We start from the raw sequence: 12,065 nt of genomic DNA, 5'->3' as shown, positions 1-12,065 counted from the left end.
TGCGATGTACCTTTCAACAATAGATGCTTTTGGACGATGTAGATTCTTGGTATACCCTTTTAAGATCTTCATGTAGCGCTCAACCGGGTACATCCAGCGCAGATAAACAGGACCACAACATTTGATTTCTCTGACCAAGTGAACAATTAAGTGGACCATGATGTCAAAGAAAGCAGGAGGAAAATACATCTCCAACTGGCACAGTATAATTACAACCTCGTTTTCCAAGTCATCAAACTTGACCGGATCAAGGACTTTGCTACATATGGCATTGAAGAAAAAGCACAGGCGAGTTATGGCTAACCTAACTTTGTTAGGCAAAATGTCTCGTATGGCCACGGCTAACAATTGTTGCATCAACACGTGACAATCATGAGACTTTAACCCCACCAGTTTAAGCTCCTTGAACTGCACAAGGCGCTTAATATTTGAAGAGTATCCTTGTGGTACTTTAACCTGGCGCAGACGCTGGCACAAACTGATCTTCTCCTTTCTGGATAAAGTATGACAAGCTGGAGGCAAGTATATTTTTTGACTCTTGGAAAAATAAATTTTGAAATAAAATACACTTTAGAAAAGATGTACATTCAATCATTCTGCGAAAGTATATTAACAGATTCATAATTGTAAATATTTTGATATTTCTTTTTAATTCTTACGGATTAAAAAAAAAGTGAAACATAGTTGCTATATTACCACTACCATGATTTTTTAATTTAGATCCAGCCTAAATGGTAATAATGAGATGCGATAAGGTTAGAACTTAGAAGTTTGGTTCTCATGGGATGGGAAGAAAAACAAGCACAAAATCTTTTTAACAAACTTGTATTAAAAATGCATTCTGATTGCATCAACGATTTTGAACGGTTCAAATTTCTATCAATGGCATATTGGCAACTAGCCATGTATGGCCACGTAATTGTAAAGTTCACGCCCACATATTGACTCGTCCTTTTTTATAGCAATTTTTTAAGCGTATTAGTAGGAGTTTGATCCCTGACAATGTGAATACAAAAAATTAGTCTCTAATTATTGGTTGGTCAAAACATATTCTTGGTGAGAGAAAAAAAACATAAAAATGATTAAATAAACTAACAATTTATGTGTTGCATAATTTATTTCTCCCCCTAGTTGATGTTAGCACCATGGTTTAATAAGAAAAAAAAGAAGTGCGGATAAAAAGGTCTCAAATTGATACATACCAGTAGGATGACAAAAAATGAGGGACGTAAGACCAATATTGATGAGTAGAAACTCATTTTTTATCAGCATGCACAAATTAGATATTCTTTTGCATTGGTAAAATATCAAAAGGAAACTTATTTATATAAATTGTATGGTTAGCTAAAAAAGTAAACACAATATTGTAATTTAAACATAAAATCCAACAATTAAGATTTGGATGCAAAGGGGCATCTTACCAGCATTGATGCAGTAGCTCCTACCTGCATAAGAAATCGTAACATCACTTTGGGTGCACATAGTCTTGTGAAGCATATTTCAAAATTATAAACTGTTTTAGGTTGACTCCCGTAAAACATGGTTCACAACTTCACATATATATTTTTAAGTTGAATTTCAACAATTTGTTAAAAAATGTAAAGAAGCTTAGAAAAGAAAAATTAATGAATGGTCATATATATATATATATATATATATATATATATATATGATTAAAAATAAATTAAAATTTGAACATTGCTTTGCATTATCAGCCATAAATTTCTTTTTTCATGAACATACACAGGAGTTCTCATAACGGGGATCGGATCCTCTCCTTTAGAAAATAAATCTTACTCCACCAAAGTGTATATCATTTCCATTTTATTTATTTTTTCAAAGCCTTATAAAATAGAAGAAATCAAGGAAAAAAGAAATATGAAGAGGATCCATTTCCCTCGCAACGATATCGATGATATGAAATACGAATCCTCTTCGCAGAGATATCTCTACCTCTTTGAATCAGTTTTTCAATCTTTTTATTTATCCATAATTTGTTTTCTTCTTTTCAATTGAAAAAGCTCCACCGAAACAAAGCATTCATTTCAACGAAACACAACGAACAATAGAAATCAGTAACAGAAAAACACAACATGAAGGCATCAATGAAGTTCAGAATAAAAGAGAAGAAAAACAAGTTTACTTGATTGTACTGTGAAATACAAAGAAACTGTGTTGTGGCGTTATCGGCTACTTCTTGCCTTTCTTCTGGAAGCTTCTTGCCTTTTGGTGCCCCTTCCTTTCTTGCCTTTCTTTTGGCTGCTTCTTGCCTTTCTATTATTTTCCCTTGATAAAAAATAATACTATAAATCCTTCTATAGCGTGAATGAAAGCTCTTTTAGTTGTTATTCTTGAGCGTGAGTATTTTAAGAGTTTTTTTTTCCATCTCTTTCAACCTCTAGTTCTAATTTAAATTTCAATTTTTTAAAAGAAATTACGAATCATTAAAAATAATAATATATCACATATAAATTATTTATTATAAATTTAAAATATAACTTTTATGTTCAAAAATATTTATTTATTATAAATTTTATTCAGAATATAATTTATATATTATAAATTATAAATTTTAGTTATATGAAATAAATATTTATTTTTTGCAATATATTTGTTAAAATATTGTAGTAATAATTTATTTATATAAAATTATTCACTTCCTCTTTTATCTTGATATACATGTAATCGGTGCAAATGAATCCATATTTAATTTTATAATAAACCGAAGATTCTAGATCGAATATCATATTAATTAATCTTAATATCTGTTAGATCGAATATCATATTAATTAATCTTAATATCTGTCACTCTCACAGGTGCCTTTTTCTCTTAATCCCTCTCACTACACGGTTCCTTTATTTTTTATTTCTATTTTTTGGTAGAAAGAGATAAGAAACAACAAAACGAAACCAAAGATTAAAATTCTCAATTCAAAAGCACCAAGGAACCCGGAGTTGTATCAACAATCTGCTGAAGAGTTCTCTTCCCACAACGTATGTCTTATATTCCTAAATCAATCTTATCTTTTGAATTTTTTTATTATGATTATCATTGAAGAAAGAGACAAATTCCAATCTTAATTATTATTTTTAGTTTTAATTCAAAAAAATAAGGAAAGAAAAAAATTGAAATGCACTTCTATTCATAAATTGACTCACAATATAGTCAGTCTTTGTTTCCAAATTTGAAGGACCAACGCCCAAAGGCAACCAAACTAAACAAAGTCCAGACTTTTCGAATAAGAAAAAATTATTTATACCAAAAGATTATTATTAATAAGTAATTTTATAGATGCAAAGCATCGTGTTTCTTTACTTATTTAAAAAACTATTTTGGTATTGATAATTTAATTATCAACAATTATATACTTTCGTCTCTAAGCATACATCCTTTGATTCAGTTATATACTTTTATTTCTCGTGCTCTCACAAGAGTTTAATCTTCCTTCTTTTGTTTTAAATTTTAAGAGCAAATAGTTTATACATATATAGATAGTATAAATTATTTTTACACTATTATTTGATAATAAATATTAATTGTTATTTATAGTAAGCTTAGCGTGACAATTTTTCTATACGTGCATAGAAAATTGTTTGATTATAGAGAATTTTTTTATATTATTAAATTGATGCAAAAATTTATGTTGTAATATTATTTCTCTACACTGTCTCGACGCATCACATAAGTCATAAGGCAATGCGTTGTCAAGTGTATTCGAAATAAGTCTTGACATACTATTTTAGTTAATTTTTAAATTTTTCTTTCATTAGCTAAAAAAATATTTTAAAACATTTACTTTTAACTTTTTTTAATTTAATTTCTCTTTTAAAAATTCATCACTATTTAAATATAATTCTTTTTCTTTGTTTCTTCTTTCCTAAATGATTTTTTTATTAAATTTATTAACAAAAAATTCACATAATTAACAAATGTGGTTAAAAATAATAAAAAAATGACAAATGTAATAAAAATAAATTACATGTGGATTATAATTAACTCTAAATTTAAAGACTTAAAACATAATTTTCGTGTCTCATGAAAATATTTTTATTTTTGTTCTGAAAATTTTGTTTAGAAATAATGAAAATATCATTTTTTTTAAATCCTACAAATATATGAGATAACTATAATTATTTAAATTAAACCACTGTAACATATATTTTCAATAAATCAAATTAATATATACAAATATTTTAATTTATTTTTAATTTAAAGATAATACGATAACATAAATATAGTAGGATTTCATAGAATTTTTAAACAATATTCTCCATTTACCTTTTTATGAAGATTTTTTTTTTATTTTTATAATAATTAAATCAAAATATATTAGTAATAAATTTTAATTTTTTTACGATATAATTGATTTTACCAACATTCTATAAAAATTCTATAAAAGTTAAACTCTATTATTAAAAACAGTTTTTTTTTCAAATTAACTAATATCAAATAATTTATATAAATGTGTGTTATATTTAAATGATAATCATGAAATAATAAAATTAAAATTATGAAATTCATTTTAAAAATTTAGTTTAATTTTTAAATGTTTACCTTTTGAATTTATTATTGTTTATTAATTATTATTTTTTTAATTAAAATATAATTAATAACGCAATATATGTTTTTTTTTAAATATATAAATAATTAAAAAAAAGTTTATATTAACATCGGTTTTTTGAAAAACCGATGTTAACATGTGACACGTTAACATCGGTTTTTCAAAAACCGATGTTAACTAATGATGTTAAGATCGGTTTTTCAAAAATCGATGTTAATGTGTATGCATTAACATCGGTTTTTTGGAAAACCGATGTTAAGAATAATACTTTATTTATAAATATGCCACCGCGTTTAACTTAACATCGGTTTTGTCCAAAACCGATGTTAATAAACCGATGTTAAAACTGCTTTTTGTAGTAGTGCATTATTGGTGATTCTCTATTAATAGTTGATAAATATAACGATATAATATTTTTAAATACATCTAATGCTTTTAATGAAAGATCACCTAAATCAAATTACCTCCGTAAATACAAACCATTTATTCTATACTCTAATGAATCCATTTTTTTTCCTTTATCTTTATCAATTTCAGTGGCCAACTTAAGTTAGAGTCGGGCAGGCTTTCGATATTGTATGAATTGGACAATCTTTGTTCTGTGGAAAGTAGTGACGATGATAAATTGATAATAAATTACCATTGGGTTTAGTTCCTTACACTTCTTCATAAAAATATATAGTTAAGAACGAAGAGATCAATGTGTTTTTCCTCCTAGTCATGGATAGGGAAATTAAATCATAAATAAACTTGAGAATATATACCACATGGCCAAAAATACTTATATTTTCTAGAAGACTAATCACAAACTTTATGCTAATTATTTTTAAATGTATGAGACGAAATCTTCGATCAGGTTGAATATATATAAACTATAAAATATGACTCAACGTAATTCCAACCTTTTTATTGTTATCTCCATCTTCTCCATTGGTAGCATGACATCGCAATATGTGATGGCTTTTAGATATATAGGAATAGGACAATGGTAATCTGAGGTGGAGAAATGAGGTGACGTTAGATTTTCTACATGAAACAGTCACATGCGTTTTTCATTAAAAATATAAAGAAACGTATGAAAGCAAAGTGGGGTGGGATCCACGTATGAAAATGTTTTTATTTAGGAACCCTGCTATTTCTTAAACGGGATTATAGTTTGATTGGTTAGTTTCATTTCCTAAATCACTATTGCTTCTCAACCAGATCATAGAATAGAATCACACACCTAACACGTGGATGGCTTTTATCAGCAGGGAATTCACCAACACAATCTCACACGTAGATTTTTACTAATATTAAAATCTATGCGTGCGTGCGCTCTGAACTGTGCATATATGTGAATATGATTACCCTTTTACTTTCTTATAATGCAGGTTCATGCATTAGCATTGAAACCCTGTTATTTGGTGTGACCTCTCAATCTCATATGGTGGGTCTCCACTCTCCACTCTCCACTATCCACTCTGAAAATGCAATTGGGGTAGTTTTCTTCCTCAGTATTTTTTAGCGGCTCTTTTAGTCTCAATATGGATTTGTGACTTTTCGTGAATTCAAATGTGAAGTCAGTATTGCGTTTTCTCAATTCAAACCATTGCACCATAGTCGTCATACTCCCCAATCATTACTTGAAGGCAAGTGCAAATCATTTCGGATTTGGAACATCAATAGCATCACTATAATCTTATTGACATTATCATGAAATCAATTGATATGGCTTGAAAACTTTAGACATGCACAAAGTTTAGTCTAGTTAGAGTAAGAATCAGCACATTGATCTATCGTCTACAAATGTGAAATCCTATTGTTTCGTGTTAAAACTATTGGACATATATAGGTTTATCTTAATTATTATCAACTCAATAAATTAAAATCATTATACTCTGTACGATAATTATAACATTCATCCATATGCATAATGGATCATGTGATCAACTAGTTTCACTTTCAGGTTCAAATGACGGCACCCTACTCATCAAAGTTTAATAAACTGCCAACAAAATGGAATATATGAGTCACGTCACGTTTGAGATATTATTCTTATCCAGTTGAATTGGGCGCCTTTGTAACATAAGAATAAAAATTAATAAAGTAATAGGAAAAATTTGGATACGCGTGAGCATGGATAAAGATTTCCCAGCTCTTGTTACGTCACAAAATCTCGAAGCATCTCATTCATTAGCCGTCGTAAACTGAGAGATATGTGATCACTTTCTGTCATTCTCGTTGGAGTGGAAAGAGAGCACATTACACAGCAATAGTAGCAGTGTAGCATGTGCTTTTTTTGAATGAAGTCGGAAAGTTATGTGTAGGCCATTTTGAAAGAAGTCATGTAATCATTAACTAGTTCTATATGATTTGATTAAACTAAAGTCTTGATATTTACCACTTTAACTCTAGATTTAATAATTGTTAAGAAGTTGAATTTGTTTGACTTTTCTAGAATTATCTTGCCTCGATGGTATTAACATGTTAGCTTGTAAGAAAAAAAATAAGTAATGAATTGAATTACAACTATAGTAGTCACTCACGGGCCCTTTTCCTATTCCTTATCTTCCTCCATATAAAAAAATTAAAGATAAAAATTAAACAAGCTTTAATATACATAATTAGTAAATATTTTGTATAATATATAAATATTTTTTAACTCAAGTAAAATAAGAAGATAATATCAATAAAAATATTGAAAATTATAAGATAATGTAAACAATAGATATTTAAAAATTGAAATTTTAATATTAAACTTAATGAATACAAACATTACCCAATTTTTAAGTATTTGGTGATTAAAAAATAATATCATAATATTTAATAATTCAAAATATAAATTAACATTGGCACTTTTTACGTCAATAATGATAGAAAGAAGAGAGATAAATGAGAAAGAAGAAAGAGGGAGACAAGAGAGAGATACGGGTTAGAGAAGAGAGGAATGAAGAAGGAAAATAGAGTGAACAGAGAAAAAGAAACCAGAGAAGAGATAACATCAAGAATTTTAAATTCTAATTTTTTTTATGGAATTTGAAATACTACAATTTCAAATAATCAAAATGCTTTCATAAATTTATAGAATTTCATTTTTTCTTAAATTCTTTATATATCTAACAATATTTCACCTCAAGTATTTTTTTTTAAAATATGAATTACTAGCTCTCTTATAATTCCTCATCCAAATACAAGCTAAATTTTCATTTTTTGTTTTATACAAAAACAAAAACAAAGAGTGTTTTTCTCCTTTCAATTTTTTTTTCATTAATTTAAATTTTAATTTATTTAGGTAAAAAAATTGCATTCTTGTCAAAGTTATATTTATTTTTTATAAATAAAATATTTTTATATTAAATTCCTGTGCCATATCATTAAAAATATTATAAATTCATTAATTATATTTTCATAATTACATATACATTTTATTTTGTGTAAATAAAGTTTTATTTTTTTTCAGTATTCTGCATGATATATAAATGAAGTAAACTTTTTAAAAAAATAGCTGAAATAAGGGATAGATTTAAAACATGGAATTAAAAAAATAAAGTAGATTGAATATCATATTAATGAAAACTACTTATTGCTTAGATCAATAGGCACGTAGATGTGTTAGTATTTAGAAGAAATGTTTTATTTCTAATAATAGTTTCATCCAGCTTAAATAAAATTCCCTCTAAAAACAATATTGATGAAAGGGACAAACTTAAATAACTTTAATTTAGAAAAAACATAAATATGGATAAAATATGAATAAAATTTTTTAAAATTAAGGAATATATAAATTGGGCATTAATTAATTAGAGTACAAATTTTAGCCTCTGAATATCAGCCTTATTTTAGGAAACCGAAAGGAAGCTTCTACTTTAGTTAAACAAAGTTCACTTTCTTTTTGTTTTCACCAAAAAAGAAGTTAGTCCACTTTGTTCAGACTTTAACGATAAACACTAATTAAAATACATATGAACGCACCCTACAAATTAAAGAATATAAATAAGCACAAGTAATATAACACAAATCGTGAACAAGCCAACCACAGAACTCAGACTCATCTGCAGCACAATTAAGCTTGCTGTTTATATCCATACCTGAAACCGGTTCTATGGCGCACAGCACTGGATCCGATGACAGTGTTTGCCAAGGATTCGCCCTCACTACTCAACAGGAGATTGCTATGGCTAATTCATATCAATATAACTCTTCAGATAATCAGTTTTTGTATTTTTCATACCTTCGCGACGAAGACCACCACCAATATATTGATGATGATGATGATGAACAAACTGCATATAAAAGGGTACTTATTTTTTGTTATGCATGCGATCACCTATGCTAACGGAATATTTAATTAATTTCTTCCATATATGCACCTTGTACATACAATCAGTTACACTCTCTTTTTTATCATAAATGTTACTTGTTAGATTTTATTTGTTAATTTTTATTAGTAAAAAATAAAATTCATGACTTTTTTTTTTCTTTTTAATCATCCAACCAATCTTATATCTCATCACTTAACACATTCAGAGAATGATTGGGTGAATCTATTTCCATTTTGTTTTTATTTGTGCAGAAAATGATTTTCATGGTTATACATTAGTGTTTGGGTTCTTTTACAGGCCTTGAAAGAGTTTTCCCAGCTTCCACCACTCCTCGGGTTGAAAATCACTATGACACCTGAAATGCTGCAGCCAACCAAGACAAGCCAAGTTGCAGCCAATAACAAGGTTGAGAAACTAAAGGCTGTGCAGTTTCCAATGGATATGCTCAGGATCGGCTATTTTAAGGTAAGAAATATATAATAGGTCGAATATTGAATGTTGAACTGTAATGTAGTTAGAAAATCATTTTCTGTGAATATTGTTGATTTTTTTAAGGGAAAAATATACTATTATTCAACCAACGTTTGTTTAATTTCTTAGCTGAGTTTAGAGTCTTTTTTTTCCTTCAATCTATGTTAGAACCTTCAACTGCATGCATTCTAGAAACAAATCTGCTAAATTCACTTGGGATATATAGTTGGAAATTAAACATTACCTAATTTAGTAAATTTTTAAATGAGTTTAGAAGATCCATGGTGAATCCTAAACTGCTGTATTTATAAACAAAGAAAATTACCCTTTGTTATATGGGGTTTTCCCAACTTGTACAGATTTTGATAATCTTAAAGACTAAATTGGATGACCATTTTCTTTCAAATAATATTCATATATAAAAGGTCAGTATATTAGTCTTGATTAAATTATCGACTATACAAATTTAATCACGTGCAGATTGAGGCTAAGTATCCTTATGAATTGGTAGCTAAGTGTTATTATGCAAGACAAAAATTGATCTGGGAGATATTACATGATGGTTTGAAGTTCAAGATTGAAATACACTGCCAGAATATATCGGCCATTCGAGCTGTTATGGAGGAAAATTCACCTGGAATACTGGAAATTGAGGTATATTTCTCATTATATATACCAGTATTTTAGAAAGAAAAAAAAATGATGACCCAGTAAAGTATACGATAATTTTTTATAATAAAAAAATATACATTGGACTTTTACATATAAAATTTGATTTCATTTTAAAAAATTACTCCTATTGTGAGGAAAAAAAGTAATTTTTCTACAATTTTAAATGTATATTAATATAATAGTTAGTAATAAATATTATTTTTAAAAGCATAGGTATATATGATATGATAATTGATCATTCATAATATGTTAATTTTTATTTATTATTTGTTACAAAACGAGTAATAAAGTAGTAGGCTAAGGATGGTAAAGAAGTGGAAAGTGGACCAAGATAAATAAAAAATGAAATAGCAATGTCACGCATTGCCACTTGAGCTCTTCGTTTTTTATTACATAAATTAAATAATTAAGTAGATAATATCTATCACAAAAAAGTACAAAGTAGGGAGGTTAACATAATCACAAATCAAGCTCAGTGGATAACGAATCCAAGTATCCAACGATCATCACTAAACAATCAACAATTTCATTCGTTCTACGATTATTTTAATTGAATAAATGTAAAATTTAAAAGTGTAAATTAAAAGAGTAGAATATTTAAAATTATAGGAAGATATATATATAAATATATATATATATATATATATATATATATATATATAATTGCTAGATAAAATTTTAAAAATTATAAATTAAAAATAAATTTTAAATAAAAATCTTGTCATGTTTTTGAAAATGAAATGCATAATAAATTATTTGATTTTTTAAATTAATTATTTTTTATAAATAGATATTAAATTTAGTACACAGAAAAATATAAACTAATGCAATATTTACACTTTGAAGTTCATACGGCTTTCAGGGAAAGAAGCATGCATATTCAGATAGTAAAATCAAATAAATTTTATTCACCCAACAGTTTAAGTGTTTCAAAATAGTTTATGCCTCTCTTATGTCCATAAAATTATTTTCCCTGCAGCTAGACAAAGTACCGTCGTTCTTTCGCGAGATTGATCCAAAGCCTAAAAAACATACTACGTGGACTATATCTCATGACTTCACCGATGGTCAAGCTTCAGAATACCGGTACATATTTTTACTCTTTCTACATTTTTCCTCTTTTTAATTTTATGTTGAATTAAAAATGATACAATTTGCTCACAAATTTGGTCCATTAGTTTAAGCTTTAAACTTGTTTAGAGATTTTATATAAAACAAAAGTTGTTTTTAATTTAGTTACAACAAAAAATAAATACAATTTTATTTTATTTTAAACAGTAGTTATAATTCAACCTTGTTTTAGGAACTATTAGAAATAACTTCTCAAAATGATTACTTTTTTATATTTATATTTTTTTCTTCTAAAGTTTAAATCTACACACTTAACATATTTTAAGGTATTTTTTTCATAAAAAAAGTTGAAACAATTGTTTGCATAATATAACTTTTCATAGGAATTTCCACTCCTAGATTAGTAGCTGTTTAGTTTTCTTTTTTGCTATAAACAAAAAAAAAAAATATAACTTTCCATCTCTCTTTTATTTTTTCATTTTTTTTCTCCAAATCTATGTTGCTGACAAACATTTCTATTCAGGAGGCACTATCTTCAATTTCCTCATGGAGTTCTTGACCAACACTACATAAAGCTATTGCAAAGCGATAATCGATTGTTAGAATTGAGCCTAAGACCTTTTCCTAGTTCACATTTTGCTTATTTTAGTTCACATTTAGATCAAGGAACGACTCAATTTTCTTTTGGTCATGATCCACATGCCATTGCCTATACCTACTCCCTTATGCTCTGAACATGTCCTTTTGTATTTCTCCATGCTTCATATTTCTAAATGAAAAAAAGTTATTTATCTTTTTAAATTTTCTTGCCCTTTACGCAATATATGCATCAGCAGTACGAAAAAAAGTGAGTGTATTCCTTCACTTTTATTTTATCTTATGATGCACAACATGTACGCAACTTAGGTCAACAACTTAAAGAACTTAGTGAGATCAATTCTAAAAATATCAAATTAGTAAATGCAAGATTCACCCAAAAAAAATT

The 12,065-nt window shown here is 27.3% G+C and overlaps 1 protein-coding gene across 1 annotated transcript; it reads left to right on the top strand.

The window, feature by feature from the left end:
* Positions 1 to 8,570: 8,570 nt before the first annotated feature.
* On the top strand, positions 8,571 to 11,971 carry LOC100787534 (uncharacterized). The gene is made up of 5 exons (XM_003535999.5): positions 8,571 to 8,841; positions 9,164 to 9,331; positions 9,818 to 9,991; positions 10,989 to 11,095; positions 11,604 to 11,971. Exons 1-5 carry the CDS (start codon positions 8,647 to 8,649, stop codon positions 11,812 to 11,814), a joined length of 855 nt encoding a protein of 284 aa, XP_003536047.2. The 5' UTR covers positions 8,571 to 8,646; the 3' UTR covers positions 11,815 to 11,971.
* Positions 11,972 to 12,065: the final 94 nt, after the last annotated feature.

Source organism: Glycine max, chromosome 10, assembly GCF_000004515.6.
Source record: "Glycine max cultivar Williams 82 chromosome 10, Glycine_max_v4.0, whole genome shotgun sequence".
Taxonomy (NCBI): domain Eukaryota; kingdom Viridiplantae; phylum Streptophyta; class Magnoliopsida; order Fabales; family Fabaceae; genus Glycine; species Glycine max.
Note: the sequence above shows the minus strand (reverse complement) of the source record. Positions and strands in the feature narration are given on the sequence as shown.

Coding starts and splice junctions, on each gene's coding strand:
- LOC100787534 (XM_003535999.5), top strand. CDS start 8,647: ATGGCGCACAGCACTGGATCCGATGACAGTGTTTGCCAAGGATTCGCC. Junction 8,842..9,163: donor AACAAACTGCATATAAAAGG/GTACTTATTTTT, acceptor GTTCTTTTACAG/GCCTTGAAAGAGTTTTCCCA. Junction 11,096..11,603: donor GGTCAAGCTTCAGAATACCG/GTACATATTTTT, acceptor ATTTCTATTCAG/GAGGCACTATCTTCAATTTC.